Raw genomic sequence first — 27912 nt, forward strand, 5'->3', positions numbered from 1 at the left:
GAGATCCCAGTGACATCTTTACAAGTAGAGTGCAGACTAGAAGCTGTTCTTAACTGTGGGAGATGTTTATCTGATAATTCAGTTTGCCAGGGGATTCTCCCCACCTCAGAGTTGTTTTTTTTTTTTTTAGTAACAATTTATATGCAAGAGTAGAAAAATAAAGAAACTAAATGGTAATGTATTTCACATCTCAGTTCATATTCATGTTAAATCCCTAATAGTAACAGAACACAACATTTTGTTCCCTATGTCAGTTCAACTTTTATTAACAAATTAGAGAATAATTGAGTTTGAGAATCCCAACCATTTTGGATATCATTATACAAGTCAAAGAATTTGAGAGAATGAAGCCTAAAAAGGCAAGCTGAGGCCACCATCTGCACTATTTCACAGCTGAAGCAAGCTCTGACAGAATTTTTATTCAAGGAAAGAGGAGATTCCAGCATTCTTAAGCCTTGGTAACAATTGGAAGAAAAAAAAAAGCAGGTTATGTATAATTCACTTACTGAGTGAAGATGAGGAAAAACCTGTAAAAGTGCTCGCTGTAATGTATTCAGCAATCTGCTGTAATGCAAGCAGTCCAGTGGGGTTATTGCCCTTCTTCATCTGTTCTTGAATAAGGCATTCCAGATCTTCTCTAAAAGCCTGTAGAAACATTTGAAAATCATCAAGGAAACCTAGCCTTGATAATCTTATTTCTATTATAGGTGGGGCTGGTAGTTTTGCCTCTTATTAATGTTACATGAAACTTCCCCACAGACTTTGTTTTTAGCTGTTTTAACTTTGCCAGACTTAATCATCCAACCCAAACTTTGTATGGTAGGTACTGGCAATCTGGGGGGGCAGAAAGGAGCAGTTTGGTCACAGAAGATTTACTATTTCCCAGTACACAACAAGGTAAAATGTATTTTTAAAAAAAATATTAAACCCATTTTTGTCAGTAATTAAGATGTTGACCATATTTTGGAAGAGATACTTGATATTTGATCAGAATGTCTTGCTTTCTGTGCTGGATATTTTTTATAATGTAATCCCTCTGAAAACCCATTCAAATTTGATAAAGTTATAAACAACTGGAAAACTGGAGCTCATCCATGCTCAAGTAATATCACAGACATGCAAAAACTAGAAGGAAATGCTATCTCTTCTCTATTTTTCCTTCCCCAAAGGAAAAAACCCTTCCTTCTTTTTCTGAATAAAGTGACTGCAAGCCCAAGAGATAAACTCTTGCAGAATAGATAATGAAAAAGTTTTCATAGTATCAAATTTGATATACTATGCACTGTGGATAAAGCCTTTTCCTTTGAGATGATAAACAGATTATTCCCTATCTACAACAAACCCCTGTCCTAGGACCACTGCAGTCCTGACATTCCTAGACTAAATAAATTCTGTTCCTTCAAACTTACAGGTCACATTTCCTAGCCCTCTCATTACTTCTTGGCAGCATCTTGCAGCTTTTCCTCAAACTTGCAGTACCCACAGCTGCACACAACACAAGCTGAGGTGCATTGTGAACAGTCCTCCTGGTTCCTTCCAAAAAGACATTTGGTGTCTTTACCACGCAGCTGGCTCCTATTATAACTCCAGACTATTCCCTGTAAGTAATTGCTCCTTTCAATTTACCTTCCTTGGCAGAGCACTTGCTCTCAGTTAAAGAAAGAAAACAGTTCTGTATGACAAATGTAATTTCTTCACTGAATTTTAATTCAGTCCTTCAAAACACCCACTCTGTTGGGCAAAATCCACCAATCCCTTGGGTCTGTTCACCAACAGGTTTTGATTAGTAAGAGAGAGTGCTACTGAACCCCAAAAAGACATCCTCAAGACTCTACTTGATACAGCCTCCTGGCTGGACAGTTGAGTCTCCATGACTACTAATTACTGAATTTTCAGATATCTGTGCTCTCCTTAGAATAATTTTGTCAGGATCATGTCCGTACCCGAGACTAGCCAGATTTCTGTAAGTCCTCTAAAAATTCCCACTGACTCTGAGTGGATCTGTTGCACAGATCTCTCAGTGTAGACCAGAATATTCACATGGTATGCCCCAAACAGCTGAAGAACCTCTCACCAACCTGAAGATGCAGAGGCAAAGTCAGATTTTTCTCTTTTGTGGCTTCTGTTGGTAAGGTCTATGCAGCATGAGAAAGGAGCAGAGGAGGAAAAGGAAAGAAAAAACACAGAATCGAGAGAGGAAAGAAACCTAACTGGGAGAAAAGAAGTGGAGGACAGGGAGCAATGGCCATAAAATGAAAAGTGCAAAGTTCCAGCTCAACATGAGGAAGAACTTTAGATCAAGTGTAGCAGAGTACTGGACCAGGCTGCCCAGCTCTCTGCATCATATTAGATTACTCCTCCTTCAATTCAACAAGGAGTATAAAAAAGATCTGTGAAAACATTAATAGTAACCTCTTATTAGTCATAGTCAGACTTCTGGAGGTTTTTTAAACCTGTATAAGTACATAGCAGGAAAAAAGGTAATGTAATATATTTTGGGAAATTTCTGACAGAAAGATTTTTTAGTTTATTGCATATTGTATTTTTAATTCTCCTGCTTTTTGGTCATGTTATTTTCATTCTTCTGAGCTTAATTTTGCACCTTAATGCTAGCAGTAGTATGTTACACGTTTGCTGAGACTACTAGAAATGAGGATTTAGTGTTCTATCAACAGCTTTGTTAAACCAAACAAGCAGCTTCCCTTAAAAACAGTTTTAGAAATAAGAGAAGATAGGTAAGAGCCAGAAAAGTAGAAAATGTGGGGGTTTGGAATGAGCTGTAAAGCAGGTGAGAATATGGATGAAGTGCATAAAATCAGGTATGCAATTTATCCACATGCCAGTGCATAATGATGTTTTCTAGCAGCCTTCAGCCTGCCACATGGATATCTATGAATATTTCACTACATTTCATTCACTGCTACAGACCTCTGAAACTTGGAACTGTATATCCTTAGGTAACCACCCCACATGTGCTAACACAACCTTCTTCCATTTCTGGTAATCCCAGCGGGCTCCTATGAAGGGCACCACCTTCTTGTGGTCAACAATTTACCTTTAATAAGAGCCATTAAATGAATTATATTTATTTGATATTTATTTCACTGTACAAGACTGAGTTCTGTAAAACCACTAGCTTGCAGGGGTCTGATTCTGGGATCTGACTAGAACAACAGGAGCCTGCTTCTAAAACCTAACTAGAGCTTGGAGACCAAGTGGTTTGGTTTTGTTTTAATTCATGAGATTGTAATATATTTATATATGTGTGGCATTACACTGCCCACAAGTGATCAAGCAAAAGTCATACAAGTAAGTCATACTGGAGAGAGTTGCTTTCAAAGAGACGACAAACGTGCTGCTCTGGCACAAAGCAGATATTTCTCAAGCAGAAAGGTAATTTCAGATGTAGTATTTGACAAGAAAATGCTGACAAAGGAAAAACTGTACTGTCAGATGAATGAAAAATGATGTTATTCAGCTGTATGCTCAGCATTGCTCAATCAAGAGAAAGTTTCAGGGATTTAGTGGGCTCTTTGGTACATGTGCATTGTTTTGTTTGTTTGTTTGAAACCATGACAACTTTAGACATGAGACACTAAGAGCAGTGACTTTTTACAGTAGGGTACAAATCCCAAAGTGAGCAGCACAGCACTTCTTGGCTGCCCATGATCCTGCCCACACAGCTGGACTCGGACACCTGCCTGTGCCTGCACACAGCAAGGATGTGGCCTGGCTAACCCATCCCTCCACAGCTGGGAATCATTTCCTGTTTGCACAAGTATCCTTCTGTCTTCAGGGACCTCACCTGTCCAGCCCAGCACCTGTGTCCCCCTTGTTTGTGCTGAAACAGCACTTCAAGCATCAGACTGAAGGTCTGATAGGAAATATCCCATGGTATGAGAACTGGGCCCATGACAGTTACTGGGAAGGAGGTACAGTGACATTTCAGACAAGGTGCACAACCAGGAAGATACTGAGTAGGGCTTTTACTTTAGACACCCAATTGAGTAGCCTGACCTTGGTAGAATGCAGGCTGCTGCTCTGCTTCTACCCCATCCACCTTCTGAGTGCCACTCCACCACCTTGCTCTGAAACATGAATTTCCCCACCACTCACCAGTAAAAATGAACAGGGCAGCCTCAGCCTGTTCCTAAAACTGTTTCCAGAATTCCACTCTTTCCAAAACTGCAGTCAGCTTTTTTTTACACCAGCCTAGACAGCCTTACATGGTACTGCACAGCCTGCAGAACAGACAGAGCTTTTCTTGATGGAGTCATTAGTAGGATGGTTAGGTCAAGGTCTTTCTAGTATCCTAAAATTATCCAGAACTATTTGCAATCATCTTCCAAATACACATCATAGACTCAGGCAGTTTAGATGGAAAAATCTTTCAACTTAGATCTGTAAAAGTTCTCTGAAAGTCAAGAGTGAAGTTAACAAGCTCAATTCTGACTCATTTACTTCCATTTTCTTTCAGAAGTACAGTCTAACTGTGAGCTGACAGTGTAAATTTGGGTTTTTAAGAATCAAAGCAACATTTGCATGTACCAGTTGACAACTAGTATTTTTCAGTCAATATATGCAGGAAGAACTAGAATAATCAACTTGCTAGAATAACCTATTTTACATGGATACACACATACATAGTGCAGAATAATGATGTTACTAAAAAACTTGGTATTAGTCTCTTCATCTTGGCTAGGCAGCTCTCTAAGGATGTTAAGAAGTACACAGGCTTATAAGTATTTTGATTATCTATGCTGTTTCTTTTTTGTTGACCACTGATTTCTACATGTATCCAATCAAAAGTAGAAATAAAATAACAAGCAAATAATAATGGTGTACAGGTAATCTACAAATACTCCACACCACTGCAAACCTTTAAGAGGGGAAAGCACATGCTCATATTAGGACTAATAACAGTAATGACTAATCAGTTTCACATCATTCTACAGGAAAGTAGCTAAAAAAGGTATGTGAGGTCCATACCTTTCACAGCAGCATTGCTGTCAGACTAAAAGCGACAAAAACCCATTCAACCTTTTTCAAACTTTTGCCCGTTTTGATCAGAGTTTCTAATATCTTAAATCCATTTTTAAAAAGGGCATCTTAACCTACCCACACAGAGTCTCTAAGCCAAATCTCCACCAGTGAAGAAAAGTTTCAAAACTTAACTGGTATTTTGTCCTCGAGAGTGAAGAGACGTTAATTTTGGTTCCTGTGCTGTAAACACAGCTGCCCGTGAGAGGAAGACCTTCACTGAAACAGCCAACACAGCTCCTAACAGGCTCTTTCAAGACTGAAGTTTAGATACAAACAGCCAGTGCCCTCAGTGGAAAAGGGTGGAGCTGGCCACAAAAAAACCGCCAGGGAGCGAAGCTGGCGGGGAGAAGATAAGAGCCACAAAAAGTGTTTGTCAATGCTGTGAAAGAGAACAAGGGGGATGGGGCTTCTGTGTTAAGACAAAAAGTAGGCTTGGCAATAAGTATGGGGAATTAGCTAGAGTTACAATAATCTCTTCACTTGCACTGAAGGATGAGGGTACCTGGGCTGGATTTAGTGACTGGGCTGACAGCAAGGCGCTCCCCACACAGAGCTCAGCCTGTGCCAGTTTTTCCAGCTCCTCTAACCTGGTGCACACTGGCTTTCCTCCATGAGCTGCAGCAGAGTGTTCACTCCTATGATAAGCAGCCTGGAGATACCCCATGATTACAGCCAAACCTGAAGCACTGAACTCCTTTGCCAAGCCCATCCCCAGCAACCCAGAGCTAGCCACTCACACAACTGCTGCTCTGCATGGGGGTCTGGGTCCTTCCCTCGTGTTCTCTCGTGGAGTAAAGCCATACCATACATCTTGCTAAATGGAATGCAAATGAAATGTAATGAATGGAAATGGAATGTACAATGAAATGTAAAATGCTAGACAAAATCAAATTTCAGCTTGTCAGGGGTCTCATGCATTTCTGAGCATAATTAACTGGGTTTTTCAATAAGTGCAGGACTTGGAAGGGTGGGAGCACATATGGTGAGGATGCACGAGGAGGGATGGCAGAGCTCTTGCAGGGTGTTCTGGATGCACATGCTCCTGCAGCCAAGGAGAAAAGTCACCAGTCATGGATTTCCAAGGTTTCCCAGGTATTGTTCAACATGTATCTGTTTGCATTTATATCTAATGAGAAAAAAACACAGTTCAAACTAAGTGGAAAGGGGCAATATGGAAATAGGGTGGAGTGAAGGGACCCCAGTTTTATAGTAAGAAAGAAGGGAAATTCTCATGATGTGCATTTGTGGTGCAGGGTGTTGGTGTGAATTTCCAGTGCTCCATCACAGCTACAGAAATGAATGATAGCTAGGCAGTGGGATTTCTTGGGTCCTCACAGAGACCTAGTGGATGGCCTTGATTTGAGACAATGTTACCCTGACCACAAACTCCCTCTCACTTAAAATGTTGTCACAGTGCACAGGGGATCTTTAAGGGACATTTTATAGTATGTCTTCAATGATGTGTCAAGTTGAGCTCTTGCCTTTGGGTGAACGAAATGCTGCACAGGTTGTATGATGAAAGCATGCAACTAAATAAGCTCTTGCAGTAGGAAGAGAGTCATCACTTCCCAGCAGGATATTGGGAAGATGTCAGAGAAGACAAAAGCCAGAGCAGGGAGCTGCAAGGTGAGAGGACTGCCCAGTGAGGAGGTCCTCAGGTGATGCAAAAGGTTGTGAGTCCTTTGTGGTCAAAGGGTGAGGCTTCTGAAGGATGTGAAAGGCTTTTGAACTTCTGAGAAAAAGAGCAGTAAAAGCCAAAACATATGAGGAACTGAAAGGACTTTGATATTTTAAAGAAAATAAACTGCCCCAAAAGGGAGTGGTATTGCAAAAATACTGGATGTTCACTCAATACAAAATAAAGTAAGCTAAACAACTACAAAAGCTGGGGAAAAAAATAAATTAAATCATCCTTCATCTCTGTCCTGATGGTTTGAAAATAACATATCCAAGAAAAAAATTCAAGTGTGGGTGGGATTGCTTGTTTTTGAGGAGAAAAATCTGCCTGCATACTGCATGCTAAGGCAGACCTCTGAATAGAAGAGTTGCTAAGCTGTATAGTTATCTCCCCACTTTTTTTTGGGTAAGACTGCTAGTGTGGGAGGCAGGGGGGTGTGTGCATAGCAAGGCAGGAAGGGAGGCACTACTGTACATTTTTAACCTCAGTATAACCCCCCAAAATTTTGCAGTCTGGATAGTTTCACCTGAGCCTTCCTGCAATGGCAGTACCAAGCCAGAGTGGCCCTGAATACCCTGGTGGGTTGGTGGACACTCTCTAGATCCAGCATTAAATTAAAGTAAAGCCTGATGGGATCCTGCCAACACAGAGCTCAACTCAAGAAAAAAAAAAAAAAAAAAAACCCGCGCTCCAAATAGCTGTGTTTTATATGTAAAAATAGCCAGTGCACATCCAATGGGTCTCAAGAAGCCACACAAAACTTCACTGGTAAATTAAAAACATAAACTGCACATTTAAATTCCAATAACCGGGCATTTTTATGTTTACATAAAACAGCTGTTCCACTCATTGCTTCAGGCACAACTTCTTCTTACATTAGTAAAAATAATGAAGCACATCTTTTGTACAGGAATGCATCCTCTCCCATTTCCACCCTCACCTGTAGCTTTCCTTCCAATACACCAATATAAAGGGATGGAAGGCACTCCTCAGTGCAGCCTAAGCCCTGATCCTAATTTCCTGTTAGGTTACACACACTGTCCTGCTAGCTGAAGCCTGTAGTTAGCTTTTCTGCTGGGTGGATAAGAGTTTCACATGGTCTCACTGCACTGGAAGCAGTGTGACACTGCTGCCTGCCTGCAGAAATATCCAGTACCTCCCCTGCTTCATGATGGCTGTGGGGATCTTCTCCTCATCTGTATGTTCACTCAGCTCCTCAGTGCTGAACTGGCTGTTCAGTTTTCATTAACACCATAACTGCACAACCACTTGTGCACAACCACCATTTTTTTTAAAGTGTTTTAAGAGTTTCTGGTTGCTGTGGTGACAGAATCAGAGAAATGCTAGAAAGAAATAAAGGCCAGAAGGACTTGTATACCATAAATAAGGAGTATACCTGAAATAAGGAGTTTGATGGTATAGCAAATATATTTTTGCTCTGTGAAAAACACAGTTACTCTGTGTAACAAGCAACATATGACTGTTTAGCATACAGACAAAAGTGTTTTTAATTGCAGAGTTAAGTTGGAAAATATAAAAAAAACCCCAAACAACCAATCCATCTTTTCAAATTTTGAATATATTACAGGGAAAGTATCTTGGGCCCAATAAGCAATAAAACTAGTCCATTGCATAAATGTAGTGCCTTTCTTTCAAAATAACAACATACTACCTGAATCCTCTGAAACCGAAGACATTACTACTATAAACCTAAATGGATTTATGTTGAGATTGGCCAGCAGTACTTCTGGATGCTATCAGGCTGCTCAGGCCCAGCTGATTTTAATTTCTTTCCACCTTTCTAACAGACGCAGAAGAGCAAACATGTTCAGCTTATCAGATTCTCCAGATATCAGATGCTCAGGGGCTACATGCAGTATTAGGCAAACACATCTGAGAACTCACTGATAATGTCAGGACATTCTCCCTGAGCAATGGTCAGAAAACAACTATGATTTGTTTAAGGTTTAATATGAACAGAGTCCAAGACATTAGCAAACATGCTAATGTTTCATAATATGAACATAATATGTTCATAATATGAACAGAGTCCAAGACATTAGCAAACATCAGAGGTAATGGAAATAGCTTTTCAGTAGCTTTTAAATTATTTAATTTAGGAAAGGGAAATTGCACATCAGAGAGGAGTAGTCAGACTGCACACTAGTATGGGCACCAAACAGTACATCAGAGAGATGCAGCAGCTTGATGTCTGAAGATGTCTGGTCAGGCCTGTATCCCTTATGACAACATGCACTGAGTAAAATATACTGTGGTTCCTGAAATATAGTCTCTAATTAATTTTCTTGCTAAAGAATTTAGATTTTCCTACTTGAAAGAAATAAGAAAAAGCTTGTTAATAAAACCAGATTAAATTAGTGCCTAAGCATCCTACTATGTGACACTGATTAACCCTTTAGTTTTGCACCTCTGCTCACAGAAAGTGCATGTTCAAAGGTCACCTCATCACCACCATAACATGCCTGTGTACTTTTAAGACAGTTACTATCTTCGCTAGATACACTTCACATTTACTAATACTTGCTAGAAGAGAAGTCACTGACTATTTCTTTGATCTGAATGCATTTATATATGTGAGACTGGGTGAAGATTTACCAGCAAAGCAAGCTCTCCCTTAAACTGTGTCTCATAATTTCTCTTCTTCTAAACACCTTACAACTATATTCTCTCTGTCAAGTGGAATAATCCACAAGAGCAATGAAGTTCCATGAAAATATTTAACACAATGTAATTCTGCAGCTATAGAACAAAACCACTATGGGCAATGCTCATCAGTTCAATCCTGAACCTGTGTTACACAGACTGGTAACAAGAACAATACTTTCTGGCCATTGTGTGATGAATTCTAAATTCAAGAGAACAAGGTAAATGTTTTCAGTCCTGAGTCCCAGAACAGTATGGCACTCAGCAGCTGGAGCCTGGAGAAAGCACTATATCTTCCACCCTAAATAAATGATGAAATTCGCTCGATGGACATTTGCTCACAGATACTGTACAAAAATACTTTCACTTCCTTGCGTGAGAAATCACAGCAGAGTTCCTCTAAGTTTTCTGTATCAGGAAAAGGGAGGATAAAAGGAGATACTTGAGGGGAAGTGGGAGCTCAAACAACTCCTCTTCATGCCTGATCCCACACTCAGCTCCCATGTTCCCATTTCTCTCTAAGCCAAGCAGGCAGCAGGCCCCTGGCTTATTTGGACAACTGTTCCCTTACACAACAAAAACTTGCAACTTATTGGCAGCTCTGAACAGTCAAAAACTTTCCAAAAAGTGCTGGCTCAGCTTCTCTTGCAGCAGGACACTGACAGCAGCCCAGCAACTCTCTGTCCCACAACCTTCTGTTAAAACAGCAGCCTAAACTCAGGGGTTCATGCCCCTCTTCACACTCCTTCCTAAAATCTGCATGCTGACATTGCATCTACTAAAAAAACCACCACAGAGGCTGCACCAAAGGGACATTAATTACATCTGGCAGACTTGGCAAAAAATGCCCCAAAACGTTAATGAAATAGTTACACTCATCAGGGTCAAAACTGCCATCAAAAGGACAAAAAAACCACCCCCACATACAAAACCAAATGATCTCTCCAACTTATTTTTTTCTGTTAGACTAAAGATTTAGTCGTTCTGTGAGTCCTGGCTACTCATAATGTGAGTATTTTAACAGGAATGAGTAGACTGATCATATTTTACAATTCGGTATTTAACATAAAATTATCATGATTAAAACATTATGCAGTACCTCTTTAGAGTATTTTCCTTATAAAAGAGCCTGGTTGCAAACCCCAGCTTGCACAAATTGACTTGAAAAATAATAAATTCCTTAGTCAACAGGTTCATGTTATACTCAAAGCAACACACAGACCCAAGAGACACTGCACGACAACACTTTAGCAAACAATCCTGTTATTCATGGATGACTATAATAGGGTGATTACTAACAGCTGTTTGCAATCTCTTTACATATGGAAAAGCTTCAAAAAAAATTACAGAAGCACCCCAATTTACAAAGGAACTGAAGACAGAAAGATCTGTAAAGCTGCTTAGCCCCTTCCCAGTCCCATTATCCTCAATAGTCACATTACACATGGATACCCCTAAAGGATCATTCCACAGGCCTTAGTCACTCCCTATGGCTTCCAAATACTCAAGGCAACAGCATTACTTTCCAATGTATTCATCAGGTTAAACTCAAAGAATATAGGTATTAAAATATAAATTAAAACTACTACAAACGTGGTTCAATAGATTGAATAGTTTTATATGTAGTCTACACAAGTACTGAATTTACACAACCAGTAGATGAGCACTCATATGGCTAAGTAGGGGTATGATCACCCTCAAGGACATAAAATGAACAAAGTCGAGCTTTTAAATAAACTTAACCCAATTATAAATGTTAATTAAAGCATTCTTGATGCAAATGATAGATTAATATTCAAACCCAGAAAGCAGAACACCACGTAATGCCCTAATTTGTTCCTATTTGACCAGTGACTCCTTCACTCTCTTCCTCCTCCCTAAGTTTTAATTAGGAACCCTGCAGCCAGCCACATCTTTCTGTAACAATGCAATGAACCATAAGAATATAGAAGTATGAGGAGAAAAAACAACACAATAAAAGGCTGCATGTCCACAGACAAAACACCACACCAACAAAATGCTGGATAATCTGTTTAGTGGCTTTTCTTAGAAGATGGTCCAGAGATATTCTAGCTATGACACAGATTTTTTTTTTTATAACACTCTTTCCTTTTTATTCCCCATTAGTGGCACTCACAGGGCTCTGCAGTATCTGGGTGACCCTTTTCCTCTGCTCCATCATATTGAAGTCCTGTCTGAGGTCAGGGGACATGTTTCTCTCCCGGATGTACTCCGGGTCATTCTCATTGATGCGATCGAAGTACCGCTCTTTGTGAGGCATCGTGGCGGGGGGAGGAGTAGTGATCACCACCTGGCTGCCATCAGCACTCATGCTTCAACACTGTGCAGGGAAGGCTTCCCCTGAAACAAAAGGAAAACAGGGAAAAATGTTCGTTCAAAGGAGGGCAGTGCACGGAACTTCCAAGTCTGGACACAACTAATGTCCCTTTGCATCTCTGCAGATCATCTAAAATGAAAGGAGAACAAGTGAGTAACTATCACAAACAGAAAATTTAGGAAAGATTCTAGAAAAATGGTTAAAAACCATTAGTAAGTTCTCTGACAGTGCACAATTATCTTTATTTGAGGTAAAATAAAAAACAAAAAGCACACAATTAGGAGTGACATTTGAAATGACCATTGTACATTTTATGACAAACTTTCCTCTGTAATTTTACACTACACTTACCACCTTCCCAAGGTTTTTATACAGCTCTCCTTCCTGAGCTGTTCAAGCAAACACCCAGAAGAGAAGGCCTGCTTAATATCTGCTCAGAGCTCATCTCCCAACTTGAATGAAGAAATTCCTCAATTACAGCATTTTCAAAGCATCTCATAACTGCAGCTTAAAGACAAGACTTCAGGACACTTAAAGACCACCAGGGAATTTCCACTGAGCTCCAGCTGGTGCGTGATCTTTCACGAAACACTTGGAGACATTGAGGGAACTGCAGAGGTTGTATGTTGGCTTACACAGCATTGAGGCCACAGCCATGGCAAACAGCTGAGCTTTAGCTTTTCTCCTTTTGTGTGCAATATTATGCAAAGATTCTCACTGAGGCTCCTTTTACATTAGGGAAAAAAAAAAACAAAACAAAAAAAACCAACCAAACAAACAACAAAAATACTTTCATGTCTTGGTAGAAAGCTTAAAAATCTCATTAAAAATACTGATAAGCATTTGTAAACACAAACAGAACTGGATCAAAAGGAAATAAGCAGACACCTGAATTTTCATACAAAGAATCAGGCTCAAAAGCACACTCAGGAACACCATTCTTCAAAAGTTACTGAAGAGGGACACTTTCTCAGGTTTGAGGAACAAAGAGAAGCAGGATTTGAAGGACAAGATAAGTGTATTATGAAAATACGTTTTAACATGCAAATATCTAAAGTCAATAATACATTTAATATAAAAATATTTGCATGAAAAAATATTTGGTATGTAAATTCCCATCTTCAGAGGAAAAAAGCCCAAGTCAAGCAGTGTTCAACAGCATGGTTTGACATTCTGGTATCAGTGGATCAAAGTGTCCTTACTCTGTGGCACAGTTCACACATCCCTGGTTTGTGTCACTTCATTTACCTTTTGGGGTATTCTGTGAACAGTGAGCCAACGGGAGCATCCAAACTGCCTCCACTGTAATCTCACATATTTCCCAGGTGAAACACTGGGAAGCCCTGTCAAAACCAGCTTCAGCAGCCCAAGCCCTCCTCCTCCTGCCTGCAGCAAATCCTTTCAGTCCTTTTAACACCCTCTGCTGCTCAGCCACACCATGACCCAGGCTGGCAGGAGGATGCAAACTGGTTTTCAGCCAGTTTCTCACACTGATTCCCAAACGGCTTTGGTGACAGTGCAAGGGACAGCACAAGGATGAAATCCTGGGGCACTGCAGCCCTGTAACCAAGTATGAAACTCCAGACAGAAACCACTGACAGAGCTGGGAAAGCATTAGCAGGTAAGAGCCAACTATGTCTATGACTTTCTTGTATATTACATATTATGATAAAATTTGGGATTGAGATAAAACACAACAGTTCCTACAGGTTTAATTGGTTTTGTTCCTCCTGCCATTTTTTCTCCCACAAAGACAGAGAAAAAGAAAACCTCATCTGGGATGCAACATTATCCAGCTGCACACACAGAGCTCCCAGGAGGTACCTGGCATGCTGGATGAACATACCATGTTCTGGGATGTATAATTCACATCCTGGAGACAAGCTCCATGAACTCTGATGGCTTCATTCCAGAGGCTGGGGAAACACATTGGTGAGTTTTGCATGTGCTGCTCAGGTGCAGTAGGAGTTCATTCAGCATTTGCTGACTGACCTCTGGAAAGCCTGGGATGTGTGATCAGTTTGGGGATGCTGGGGAGAAAACGGGGTTTGCTTCAAGGAAGTGAGAGTTTGGGAAAAATCTGGTAGAAGTATGAAAGGAGCTTAAGTTTTTCTAAAGAATTAACTCTTGGGGTGGTGTCTAGGGATCTGACCACCACTCAGCTTAGGAAAAATACCCTTAAAAATGTAACTGTGTATTATGTCTGTGCTCCACCGCCCTATGTGTACCTTGCCATTCCCCCTGCCCAAAATGGTGAGGTTTAAGAAGAAAAAGAAAAAAAAACACCAGGAGAAAACATAAGACTGTGAGATCAGTGGCTACATGCCATGAAAAGCTCAAGACCAGACCTGTCAGCCTTCACTGCTCTCCATCTGTGTTGGGATAAGAACCTCCATCTGAGCCAGAACAGACACCTTCCATCACCTGCAGGTAACTAAAAGCAGTCTAGAAATGCAGATAGCAAGAGCCTTGCTTGAACTGGTGACCAGCTGTGACTCTTGCTCTTTTCCTCCTTTCCTGGAGTTGTCTTATCTGACCATTTATTTCCCTAAAACCTGAACTGTTAACCCCAAGTAGGAGACTTGCTCAGCTGCTGATCGACTCAGTTGGCTGGATCAACTACATGCATGTCTGAACTTCAAAACACATCTATTGTTATTATTATTATAGGCTTATAGGACATAATTAGTTCAAGTCCATTACTTTACAATTCATTCTTACAGTGACAGAAAAGCCCATTCATCTGTAAAAATGGCACAAATGTGACTGGTAATACCCAAAATCCACGAAAGAGATTTTTCTAATTGCCTTGGACTTCAGTTTTTCCTCTTTCCTTTCAGCCTGGTTTGTTACCTCTAGCCATTAAGATTACAACACTGAAGTCCTTGTAGTACAAAACCCCTCCATTACTGAACATAATATGGGTGTTGGGTCTAGTTGTTCTTATTAGGTCTGGTTCAATGCCCACTCTGTTGGTTCCAGGCTGACTCTCATATAACCCCTACTGTTTCCTGGAAAATTTTCAAACAAATCAACCATTCTTTTATTATTTATTTGCATCTTCAACAGATTTTTTTTTTTTTTTTAAGAAAGAGGATATTTGTTTAAAATGCTGTCAGCTTTAGGGGACCAAAAAATTAGCATCTCTTTCTCAGCATAGAACCAGCAATAAGACAAAAGTATTTACAGGAAATCCAGATATTAACATCTATTAATTGTGATATTGTGATAGAGGATCCTCTCCCCCACTTTTTGGCTTCCACCCCCTCCAATGCTGTTTATGAATTAAAGAAAGTGAGGTACCACCTTCCTGAACAGTACTAGCCAACATTTTTTATGCATGCTCCAGAGTGGTAGCAGAGACTGAGGCACAGGTTTAAATGAGAGACCCTAATAGCAACAAGACACTGCATCTAGACTGGTCAGAACAGAGAAACATACACAGAGAAATCAAAAATAAATTCAGATTTGATTATATCCTGGTGAAAGCCATCACTCTTGGTCTGCTGATGCACACATTTTGATCTAACATGCACATGCTGACACGCTAAAAAGAGATTCCAAATTAAAGAAGAGCAGTTTTCCCACACTTGGTTCAGCTGCTCCAATGAGCGGCCTAACTAAGAACTGAAATTCAGAATGGATAAAATTTTGTTACACAGAATCCTCATCTCTGCTGAAAATACTTTTAAGGACCTGTAATACAAAAAGGCTCACAAGATCTTGCTACAAGTAACTTGTTAATCTAACACCATTTCCCGGCCTAGCTCTGCCCTCCTGGTTCACGCTGAACTGAATTCTGATACAAAAGAAAACAGGTCGTGTCCTCCGGTGCTTTGATGCCTTATATAGCTCATGGGTTTGGCTTCCATATCCTGTTCTGAATTTTATACCCCTAACTGGGCTACTGAGAGAAAGTAGAACATACCCCCTCTGTCAGGAAGCTGTTTATCTCTCTGCTTAGGAGTAAGTCTTATTTAATGAAAGCTTCAATTTTTTTCCATGAACTTGGAACTGTTGATTTTGTGTTGCAACATTACATCCTGAGCATCCCCATCTGACACTTTCTAAAATCTAAGTAATCTCCTGCGTTGCTTTTGTTGCAATAACTATTTTCAATGTCAAATCACAAAAACAGCTCAAAAATGAGGTAAGAGAAACAAGAAGTACTAAAGTAAAAAAAAGTGCAGGAAACCAAATGCGAGGAAAATTTATATTGAGAAAGAACCCCCCAGAAAGCACTGACTTGATATATTTATATCTTTCATAATGCACTGAATATATATAAAAATAAATACCATCAGACAGAATAACAGAAAAGGGACCAAATTATTAGATCACCTAGCAACAGAACATTAACCTACCTTTTATGCTGATCTTTTCTGGCTGGTTTCAGACATCTCCATTTTCTCTATGCAGTGCAATCCATCTTACTGAGAGTTCCCAGCACTGCAAGCCAGCAGTGTGTGCACAGCATCATTAACTGCTGAGACTGATTTGGGGTCTGAGCACTCGGGCTGGGCTACCCCGCATCGGAGCGGTTCCTCTCAGGAGCACGTTGAGCTGTTCTGCTCCTGCGATTTCTCGCCTGCTTGTTTTTAAGGAACAGCCTGCTCTCTCTCCCCCCACCCCCCTCCAATATCTTGTCTGCCAGGAGACTTGTTGGAAGCAAACTGGGCGTCTCTTGATCTCAGTTCCAGCCTCCCTATGAAACAGGTTCCAGTCTGAATCAAAGACTTGGCTTTAGCAAACACCGTCAGCTACGTACATCAGCTGGCAGCAGCACACACACTTCAGGAATATGGGGGAATGGTGGAGAGGGAAGGGGAAATATGTAGGAGAATATGGACTGAGAAGAGGGTCACCAATGTTATTTTCCGGCAGTAGAAAGTTAACTGTTCATCCTCCCTCCTACATATTTCAGTAATGACACAGAAATGAATAATTGCAACTCTTTCAAGGGAAAAAAAAAAAAATTGGGAAAGCACCTCAAAATTAAATTAATTCTGAAATTCATCTGATGCGGACATCAAATACCATAAATATCTGAGTTGAAAGATTTTCTTTTTTTCTTTTCTTTTTTTTTAATATTATAATGGATTTGGGATTTTCTTACTTTACACTCTGTTCAGGTGAGTAAGATATGTGCTCAGATGCTAGTATTTCCTAAACTCAATTTGTGGAACTGGAAATAACTAAATAGATAGCATTTGTTCAAAATTTTATGAACTGATTTTACTAATTTACAGAAATTCCTTACACTAGTATGCAAGCCAAACTACACCCTTAAACTGATGCTAATTAATTTGCATTTAAAAATAGTCATATCTCCTCCAAGCCTGCCCAGCCATTCTATCTTTTTTCCTTCTATCACATCTTCAGATTCATACCAGCAAATGCTTGTAAGGGTTTTTTAAGTTGGTTTGTTTTTTTTTTTTTTTTTTTTTTTAATGGATTAATTTTCAGCTGTATCAGTTACCCTGCCAGTTAACTGCACATCTGCATAAATGTTTGTTCTGAAATAAAGATAATGATGATACAGGAGTGTCAAACACCATTTCTTCCAGTACCAATGCAGCCATAAACAATTTGTCCTACTACAGCCCAAAATGGTTACTAATCAAATAGTCTGATCCAGCACTGCATATTTAAGTCCCTCTGCTTTTAAACAGAACAAGCTAATAAAATTATCATCTCTTTTCAGACACCACATCAAAGAGACTGTATGGCAGCAAGATATATTTTTTCCTAAGAAATAAGAACTTGAGTGCATTTAAACCTTGTTTTGTGTTGCCGTGTTAAATCTAAAGCATTTTTTTCCCAGTTACATTGTGCAATGTTAAAGTCAACACAAATAGTCAAGCTGTGCAACTCACACTTTACTCAGTGTAAACTGGAACTGAGCCAAACACACTTTATTGTCAAGAAGTGGGAACTAAGTGGGTTGCTGACACAGAACATGAGAATTTGAGGCCTGTAGCTTTACCTTTAACTGCAGGGGTGATGTTTTTTCTCTGTTATGTTCCTTATAATGCACTCAGCCTGTAGCAGGTGCAGTCTGCACCTCCACATTTGCAGCCCAGCCTGCCAACATTTTTCAGCACAAGTGGGGAAAAAACTTCCGGAGCCCAGAATGCTGGTTTGATGTATCCAATATGCTCTACCACATGGCCATAAATGCTATTTGCATGTGTGGAGTCTCATAAATGAACTTGCATGCTTAACCCTGTAGACCCAAACTATTTCCTTCACTGCTGCATGAGCTTTTCATGTAAAAAAAAGGGAGGGAACCCTTGATAAGCAAGTTATCCAGTCACCCTTTTTTGAGAGTCAGTATGATAAAAGACAAAACCAGTCTCAAGAGCAAAACCCTGGCAGTTCAGATCCAAGGTCCACCCTGCCCACTGTGGAACGTCTTGTGCCAAGGAAAGGCAGTACATAACCGGGACGTTGCCATTGCTGCATCGTGTGACACCTGAGCAGCCAGCAGTGTAATGGTTTCCTTGCTCTGCTCCATGAAATGTTTTCTTGTTTTACATGAAAACTGTTAAGATTGTGCAGACAATATGAACATCTTGAGATTATGATGTTCTGTACACAAAACATGCAAATCAGAACAAATCCAGCCACACAACCAAACTAGTTACAGAAAAGTAGCAGAGGGGGGATATAGAGTTTGTTGGTGAAACAATTCAAGGTTGACAATGAAAAGCACTTTATTTTTAAAGACTCACCCCTGCTTATCTACATAATCACTTGTACTTAAGTCACCTAAAAATATTTCATGAGTTAGTAGACAACAGAGAGCTAAATTAAAAGATTACATTCTGGTAGCACTTATCCGTATTAAGCTGTGAAAGTAGGCACACACACATAGCCCACACACAGAGACAATGCCTGAACAATGTCCCTGTGTCACCTGAAAAACATGAAACCTGGGTTCCTCCACAGTATAAAATAAGAACTTCTCTGTGAAAAGAAAACTTAACTGGAAAAGCTGATTGCAGTCACAGCCTTCCATATTTTGCTACACTGCCTCTCCCTCTCTTGCAAACTCTCCAGCTTCCTCTGGTGGCTTTTTTATTGGCTGTCCCTGACCTGCACAGATGCAGGGGAAAACAATTCTACTTTACATACAGATCTACATAAGGTTATGGAGTAGAAGAAATAAATCTATTATGTAAATACTTTTTTTGAAATCCATTGATTCACATCAACCTGGATATAGCCATTTGGAGTAACAAGGACTACTCCAAGCAACCTGCAGGAGCTCTCCTAGGTCACTGTTACAATGTGTGACATCGGAGAGCAGGGAAACCTCTTATCAATCCCAGGGCACATGAAAAGCCTTGGTGATTTATGGCAGTTTGATTATGCTGAGAAACACCATGGCCAAAGCAGCTGCCTCCTGGGTTTGCTGGAGGGTCAGAGGCTGCAACAGTGGGCAATCTGGATGATCGACAGAGGCAACTGCTGGATTTTACAAATATTTACACCAACAACTGATCTTGTGTATGGTAGCACAAAGCCAAACCTTTTTATAACCCAAACCCCTGGAGTTCCTCTCTCTTCACATCAAATCCTGACCTTTAGCACCACTGACAGCTCAGAGTAGACCCCATTGAAGACCACCACCATGCACTGACCATATGGGATTGCAGCTCAATGCGCTCCATAACTCACAAGTGAGCACTGGGAAACCTGGCCAACAGCTAATCTCAGTAGGACAACTGTAACTGGAAACTTGAGGAAAAGATGAAATTGTGCCAGGTCTTCGATCATACAGTCTGCAGGACAAATTGTATCTTTATTAATATTATGCACCACACCCTGCACAACTCTCCCCAGTTGATCTTGGGATCTCTGAATCACTCTGCCATAAATTTTATATGAAGTACAATAACATAAGTCACATGAATACAATAATATCAGCTTGACCATGTCAAAATAAACTGGCTAGCCTCTCAAAAAAGTAATTTTAACCTTTTTTCTGACTTATACATCATTCTCACATTAAACAGAAAACAAGACCATTTCAAAAAGCTGATTTATGATAGGTACAGTTAAAACTCAAAATATTTTAGATAAAACAAGACAACTACATATATTGATTTCACATATGAAGAAGAGGCTTAGTGGAAATGTTATGGTTGTCTTAAGGTTTTTAACTATAATTACTACAAATAGTAATTTTAGGGATTGATGAAAGTGTGAGACAAATTATGCCAGCCAAGTGCAGGCCTGACTGTAGAGCAGGCACATTGCCACTGACCGGCCATGAACAAGGGAAAAAACCTTAGGCATTGTGAGAAAAGAGCTATCCCTTTACTCTAGCAAATACCTAAAAAAGACAAGCTCAAATTGAGGTGTAGAGGGAAAGCTCTGTTAATAGGACTAACAGCTTATATCAGCCATGAGATGGCACAAGGGAGAAAAAAACTGTAAATCACTATTCACAGATAATGCTGAGAGTGTCTTTTCTCACCCCATTCAAGGCTCCAAGACTTTCTTTTTTCTCCATTACCAAAATTAGTCTTGCTTTAGCATATGAGACATTTTCCCCCCTCCTTGGTCCATTTACAAACAAATGTTTGTGACTGTCAAAACATAACAAGGGAGAAGTTAACAAACACGCAGAATTTGATGGAGGTTATAGTTGCATCCCTAATACTTACAAAATTATCATCTTCAGAGGATTTAAGTTACACATACCTTATGCTACAATTTTTCATGTTTTCCTGGCTGCCTTGAGGCAATCCTGCCCCTCCCAGTGCACGTATTTCATTCCCCCACCTCTGAAAATACCATTCCCTAATTGTGCTAAGCACATCTCTCCATGAAGCTTGAGTCTACAGTGGTTACACAAAGGCATCAGGGTTAAAAATAATCTGGGGGAGGAGAGCAGGGGAAAGTGTGGAGCAGAGCAGAGTAGGGCCACAAAGACCTGGCTGACCTACTCAAAAGTTCAAAAGGCAACTACTTTATTAGCTGTGTTCACAGCATGTTGCTTTAATTATCCCTTCCCAGGGAAATCCCTAGGATTTACAGTAGTGAGAAACACTTTTTCTGTGTGTAGTCACATGGTTAATATTGTCTTCAGCTTGCTTGAAAATAATTAACCCGCCCAACAAACTACCCAACTAGCATATGCAGAAAGTTTCACATGCATTCAAAGTTTAACCTATACAAATATGCACATCAATCTCAATTGACTTAGCCTGAATTTGACCTCCTTCTTGTCTCTGCCACCTTTTACTCATGGTATTAGGAAAGGAAATTGAATTTAGAGAGCCAAAGGTCATTTACACCTTCAGGAATGGAAAACTATTCCAGTGAATTTCAAGCAAGCCCAGCTGATGGCAGAGGGTCACTTTGGACTTAACCACAGCATTGAACAGAGAAGCAGATGTGCCCAGAGCAGCAGCCAGCACATATCTGAACAAGTGCTGAAGATTTACTAACAAAAGCTTTGGTAAGACAAACAGTGAGGGGTAGGGTGAGTCAGCATCAAGCCCAGTAGTAAGAGCAGTATTTTAAAAGTCAAAGGCAGAATACATAAATATTTCATAATTAGGCTACTATTATTTTCCAGTGCAAGCAAGCAATTATGTACTGTTATCCCATAATTCTCCTCCTCCATCATCACTTGTAAGCCCTGGAAACTTGGATAAAATAAAAGACACTCCATGGCAAACTACTCTGGTATTACAGAGCATGGATGTATCCTGGCATGCTACACAAAATCATAGGGACTTGCACACATCTGTGATTGTTCTTAGAATGGAACACCAGCTGACATTGAACATTTGTCCTAGAGATTCAAACCATCCTCTCTTTTGATCTCAGTTGCATGAAGCATGAATATTTCATATCTAAAGAGGAGATGATCCAATGTACTGAGAACAGAACTTCCCAGCAGCCAAGGTGGTACAAGCAACTACTCACCCCAGACTGCTTCAGAAGACATTCACTTTATACTACAGCATTGTCATGCAAGTGAAGAATGAAGAAAAGCTTCCTGGTTTCTCCTCTAACCAGGGACTTGAAGGAGCTGCAGCACCACTAACTCAGAATTCCAGTTGCAAAGACTCTGTTATAATTTTGAAGGCACGTGCAGCCTTTGATCAGTCACATGCAGCACTAAAGACTCTCCCTCAAATCTTTCTCCAAACAATTCTTTCAATTTTGCCTTCTACTGTTTTTTTTTTTGTTTGTAATTTCAAGAATATTCTGAAGCCAACAAATATATTAGATGGATCTGTCTTCTAGTTAAAACTGAATGCTTAAGAGTAATTTTATTTGAATTTCCAAAGCTCATTAGTAAGCCTGGCTTGAAAATGCTATTGGCTTGTTTGCAAATAAACCTGTGTATGTTTATACTGAGTGGAAGTATCTGACATGTTTCCCAGAGGCTGAAGTTCAGACCCTAAAATGTAGAGGCAAATTCTTCTCTCAACTCTAACAATAAGAATTAAAAGCAACAAATTTAAAAGTCATTTAGTGATTTTTAGAAAAATGACATTATGTTCTGAGCATTGGTGATGCTTTTTCTTTCCTCAGTATTTGAATAACTGATGGAAATGATCCTAGGTAAACAGCATTTCACCTTATACCATAAGAAAATTATTAATGATACAAAAAAATGTCTGAGGCTACAGAGATTACATTTGCTTGAAGAATAAAGGTAAGTAACATCTTTTCTAGGTCTTTCAGCTTTTTTTTTTTCCCCACTTTTGTGCTGGGTGCTTTGAGGGTTTTTTTATAACCATCTGTAAAAACCGAACACTGTTCAAAGAATTAAAGATCTCCATGCAAGAACATGCCCAGAAAATACCACAAAACTTGATTAATACAGTGCTGAATAATAGGTGATTAGATGCTTGCCAAGGGCTCCTTCATGACAGCTCTCACAGACGTGCTGGAATGCTGTGGAGGACAGCACTGACCCAGGGCAGGGCAACCAGAGCTCTGCCTTAACCACAGTGGGGATGAGGAGGAACCACATCCTTTTTTTGGAGCTCATTTCTTAATCCAAAGAGGAAAAAAGGAATCTGCAGGACTGATCTGGTCTCAGGAGTTTGATCTCAAAGGTTTCTGGAAGAATAGGAGTGGGTGCTGCTTTTAGAGTTGGGCAGTATTTAAATTTTTTTTTTCCTGTAAGATGTGTTCCTCTAACTTGCTAATTTATTGCATTATTTTGGGCAGGGAGATAGCTGGATTTCTACTTTTATTTTAATTCCTGAATGATGCTTCCAGCGTGCATTGAAACAAGAATGTAACATACCATTTGGGGGTTGATGTAGGTTTATAATTTTGTTCTTTTTAATTCTCTGGCAATTGCTAAGGAATTTTGATTTTGGCCTGCCTCATCAGTACATGTTCTCTCTCTGTGATAAATTATCAAAGCTAATCAAAGTTTGTACTGCAAAGCAGTCAGTATGATGTGATGAAAGCATGCAAAGTTTTGTGTTATATGAACAGACTTTTTCTTGAGACTTCTGGCTTCAAACTCAAGAAAGTGGAATTCATAATGAGAAACACTCCTACCTGGCACACAACCCCCATCCCTCAGAGAGTGCAATTATACAATTATGCTGGATGAAACTTGAAGAGAGGTTTTCATTACATCTATCCTGTGTTCATTTTCATGTCATATTCAACATGTTTGTAATTGTGTGATACTGGTCTGGGAGACCAGTGGTTTCTAGAAGACTAAAATGGATAGTTTATTTTTTTAAGTTATTTCTAACTGTCACATTCACGAGGCACTGGATATGAAGCCTTTAATAATTATATAGCTGATATATAAATAGCAAAACATGAGAAATAAGTAAACAAACAAAGCTATCCCTTCCTGGCCACTCCTGGCATGGTGCAGCAGGTTGTGGGCATACTTGGCTGTCCAAAAGTAAATCAGCAGCCATCCTGAGCTAACAGCACATTCCACCTATTCATTCTCTGTTAGAAACTGTCTCCCACAACAGTAAGTTCTCCAAGTTGGCTGTTCCATTCTTGTATCCACAAAAAGTAAGTGCTGCCTTATGTAATTATGACAGCACTTTCACAAGTTCAGAAACACAATGCCTTAATGATACTTGTCTATTTAAGATTGTAATATTTTATACACCTAAAAGGTTTCTGCCCCTTTTGCAGGAAAGTATGTTTTAGTCTTTAAAACTGAGAATTTAAATAATCCTTTATTCTGCAAGATTAACTTGGGATCAAGTTCAGTTAATTATCTACACTTAACCTGGACTTTTAGTCAGTGCTCTATAATCAGATGGACTGAGCAACTTGTACTTCAAGTACTGAGGATGCTACTCAGCATCAACACCTTTAATCAGATATCAGTTTCTGTAAAGCAAAAGCAAATGATGTTTTTACCTTTGTACCAAGTTTAGCTTAAAGTAAGCAATAGGTTCAAAGGTTAAGTGTCAGGAATGAATACATGCATGGTGTGATCAGGTAAGATCTCATTTTCATAGAGCAGCAGGTGAACAAGCAGTACCTGGACCTCTCTCTGACCTGCAGCTAAGCCCAGACACAGATTCAGTCATTTAAAATAACCTTCCATGATAATTAAGCTGAAGTTATGAAGAAGCATAATTTTGCAAACATGGACTATCAAAGGGGAACTTGTATATAGAAGAGTCAATAATTTTCTTTCTTCTTAATAAGTAGTGTTTGTGCCCATGGTGGGAATACTTCTGAAACATGAACAAAACAATAGGTATGTTTGGAAATTTAAATTCTTAGGTTAAATTTAAAAACAGCATGAACCCTCATAGCATACTAAAGGCTAGCCAGTGTTGAAACTAGTATCTATAAATAGCATAAGTTCATTGTTCTGAGAGGAGACCAGCATTCAAAATTCTCCAAGTGCCAATGAGCAATGACCCGAGTTAGTTCTACCTGAGCAATAAAAGCATTCAACAAAAATGAGAAATGTACTAGTAGGGCTTGAATTTTTTTTGTGCCCTCTTCTTCCATTTCCAATTGCATCATTACCACTAACAGAAAGGTAAGTCAATTCAAATAATGACACTCAAGTGATCCCACGTAAAAGAAAAAACAACAACAACAACAACAACAACAACAACAAAAAAAAAAAACAAACAAAAAAAAACCCAAAAAAACCACCACCACATTTTCATTGTTATTCTTGCATCTCATCTGATCTCCTCAGTACAACCACAAAAAAGACAAGGGTGGTGTGGGGGAAGGAGGAAAAACAAAAGACCAAACCAAAAATCTGAACAAATTGCTGCACAGGCTCAGACTATCAGTTAAGAAATATAGCTGCTCTGGAACATTTAAAAAGAATACAAAAGGGCCTCTACAATACTATAACCTTTGCCTCTGTCTGCCAGCATCACAGTTTACACGGTTTCCATGGAAACCCTCTGCAAACATATGAATGTGCTTGTTGCGTTAGATGTCGAACAGAAAATCCTTTGTGGCAACTCTGGAGGGCCATGGCCAGTGCCAACCTCCCAGTGGAATAATGCCCTTCACTATGCCTTGCCCAGCAGGCTCATGACACACTTGCTCACATGGTACAGCTGCTGCCACCACTTGTTTTTCCCCAACTGATAAGAAAGGGGAAAAAAAAAAGAAATATGTGCACATCATAACTATTAAATATTTCCTCCCTCATGGAGAGCCCATTTTGCCTTCTTCAAATTGACAGCAAAGTCTTTGGTTCTGGACTCTCAGATGCAATGCAGGAACTGTTCAGTGAGGACTGACTGGGAAGCTTCCAGCAGGCTTCTACTCAGGGCATTGGGAATACATTTGCATATTGAGTAGATAGCTACCCAGGAAGGGGATGCCACAATTCTTTATTATTATGTGCTTTGAGAGAAACACATTAAAAAATACACATAAAATTTCAGCATGCAATAGGTACACCAGTCCAGAAAATAAAACTAGTTTCATCACCTTGTTATTTCTCATAATGAAAAGACTAACTGACCTACAAATAACTCACTGGATGGGCTCCTCTTTCAACCCTGGAGGCAGGAAAATTCTACCCAAGACAGTGAAGTGTGATCAAGAGGGGTGGTTTCTTCTTTTTGTTGTTAGGGGTAGGTGTGTAAGTGAAAGCTGAGGAACTAAAAAACTGGTTTCTGCTTTACAAAAGAGGAGTATTGCTACTGGCAAACATCTGAATGTTGTGCCCCTTCTGGATTTTCTCAAAATTCATGTCCACTCTTGAGCTCTACGTATTTTACCAGCATTGAAATATGAGCGCTTCCAATAAAAGTGCACTTTTTAAGACCATCAGTGTACATACCTGGAACATACCTTGTCTGTCGGCTAAAACATTGCCCTACATCCTTATTCCCCTGAAAAAAACAAATTTTTGGTACAGCAAGTTAGACATTAGGAAAAGCTTCTTCAGAAAGAGGGTGGTTGGGCACTGGAATAGCTCCCCAGGGCAGTGGTCACAGCACCAAGTCTGACAGAGTTCAAGAAGTGCTTGGACAACGCTCTCAGGCACATGGTGTGATTCTGGGGGATGTTTCTTTGCAAGAAACTTGACTTGATTTTTGTGTATCCCTTCCAACTCAATCTGTTCTGTGATTCTGGGACTCTAATTTCTGAGATATCAGTGGCATAATCTACCTAATTGCTCATCGATGTGCACAGCTTCAGGAGGGATGACCCTCAGGGAGGACGACATCTCCATAGGCTACATTTAAGATCAAAGTCTTTGGAGCCTGCATGGGATGTGAAAGCCTGACTGTGCCATCCCATGTAGAACTGGGGAGGTCAGCACCTTTCTGCTTGTGACGGGACACTTCACCTGCCATTCAGCCACTTCCAGCCACTTCTACTGTCGGTGGCAAAAACCACCAATGTAACGGTTTTGTCTTAAAAGCTGAAGAATGAAGGAAAACAGATTTTGTACTAGAAAGAGAAAACAAACTGAACACTTTCAACTTTGCCAAATCTCTGTTTTTGTGTTTACTTCTTTCCCTTTCCCAGAGACGGCCCTGAGGGGAAGTCCTCCCTCATGGCCACCCTCACCTCACACCCACTGCCAGCCCAGGCCCCCAGGCAGCAGCTGCCAAATTAACTCTGAGGGCAGCCAATGTCTCCTTTTAGCCTCGCCTGCAGAACACAGTAACGCGGGGGTCACTCAAAGCCCGTGTTGTTCCAATGCTCTAATAACCCATTGTTCCCCTGCGGTCGCCTCAGCGAGATAAAACGAAAGGCCGCGTTTTCCGAGGGTAAGCGAATTCCCACTGCCAGCCAAGGGCTCGGCCTCACATGGGGCCAGCCCATCCTGCGGCTCGGCGGGATGTGGTGGGTTTGTTTTTGTTAGTGGGGGTGTGCAGGAACATCTGCTCGGTGAAGGGATGGTGTGGGTCTCACCATCACCTTCCCCGCGGGGCTGTGCAAAGCCGTGTTCGCTCCCTCTGCACTCAGTAAAGATACTGCAGTGACAGTCCCACGGCTAAAATCTGGCTCCTACCTGCTGGATATTTATAATCTGCTCCCTGCCTGAGGTTGCAGAAGGATTGAAAATTGAATGGTTGCTACTGTAAATTTCGCAGGAGAGGGGAGCCACAACCTCAGGGCAGAGAGCCCCGACAGCAGGGTGAAGCACCCCCAGCATCACAACCACCAGACTCCAGGCATACAACGTGTAAGTAACTGGGGATGGGAGAAAGGACACAACAGGCAGAAATTAATCCAACAATACAGGAAATTATAAGATTGAAAAGTCACTAGTTTTTTATTTTCACCACATCCTCTCGTCCAGTAATGAAGTTCGCTGAACATCATTAACATTCCACTAATGAGACATCCAACTGCCCAGAACAGCAATAACGAACGTGAGCTCTGTTTCCACCAAATCTACCAGAAAGATTTTTAAGGGTCTGCTTTCCCACTGACACAAACACATGACTCCCATTAGTCTTAATAAAGGAACAGTGCATTCAGTGAGAGAGAAACTTCCCAAGGTTGCATAACTGAATTGCAGCATGCTCAAGACACAGTACAGACTGCTAAGAGAAGTTAGCAGTCTCAAAACTACAGGGACAGGCCAAATTCTTCCATTACTTTCCCATTAACTTTTGTCATAGTTCAGACTTCCTTGCTTTAGGCAGTGAGAGTACTCAGTTTTTTCTATGACAGAAAAATGGAAACGTAAATTTTTTCTATTTTCTGAATCTGA

The 27912-nt window shown here is 40.2% G+C and overlaps 1 protein-coding gene across 4 annotated transcripts in view; it reads right to left on the reverse strand.

The window, feature by feature from the left end:
• Positions 1-27912, reverse strand: part of ADD3 (adducin 3) — a 91852-nt gene that overhangs the window by 12762 nt on the left and 51178 nt on the right. For 3 of the 4 annotated variants that reach the window (XM_053983481.1, XM_053983484.1, XM_053983482.1), the window contains 2 exons: positions 11523-11746; positions 507-645 (listed from right to left, as the gene is read on the reverse strand). In XM_053983481.1, the coding sequence (XP_053839456.1) occupies positions 507-645; positions 11523-11717 (334 nt within the window). In that variant the 5' untranslated portion in view covers positions 11718-11746. Of the gene's footprint in view, positions 1-506; positions 646-11522; positions 11747-16087; positions 16203-27912 lie in introns of those variants that run through there. The other variant, XM_053983483.1, reaches the window with a different exon arrangement.

This window comes from Vidua macroura, chromosome 8, assembly GCF_024509145.1.
Source record: "Vidua macroura isolate BioBank_ID:100142 chromosome 8, ASM2450914v1, whole genome shotgun sequence".
NCBI classification, from domain to species: domain Eukaryota; kingdom Metazoa; phylum Chordata; class Aves; order Passeriformes; family Viduidae; genus Vidua; species Vidua macroura.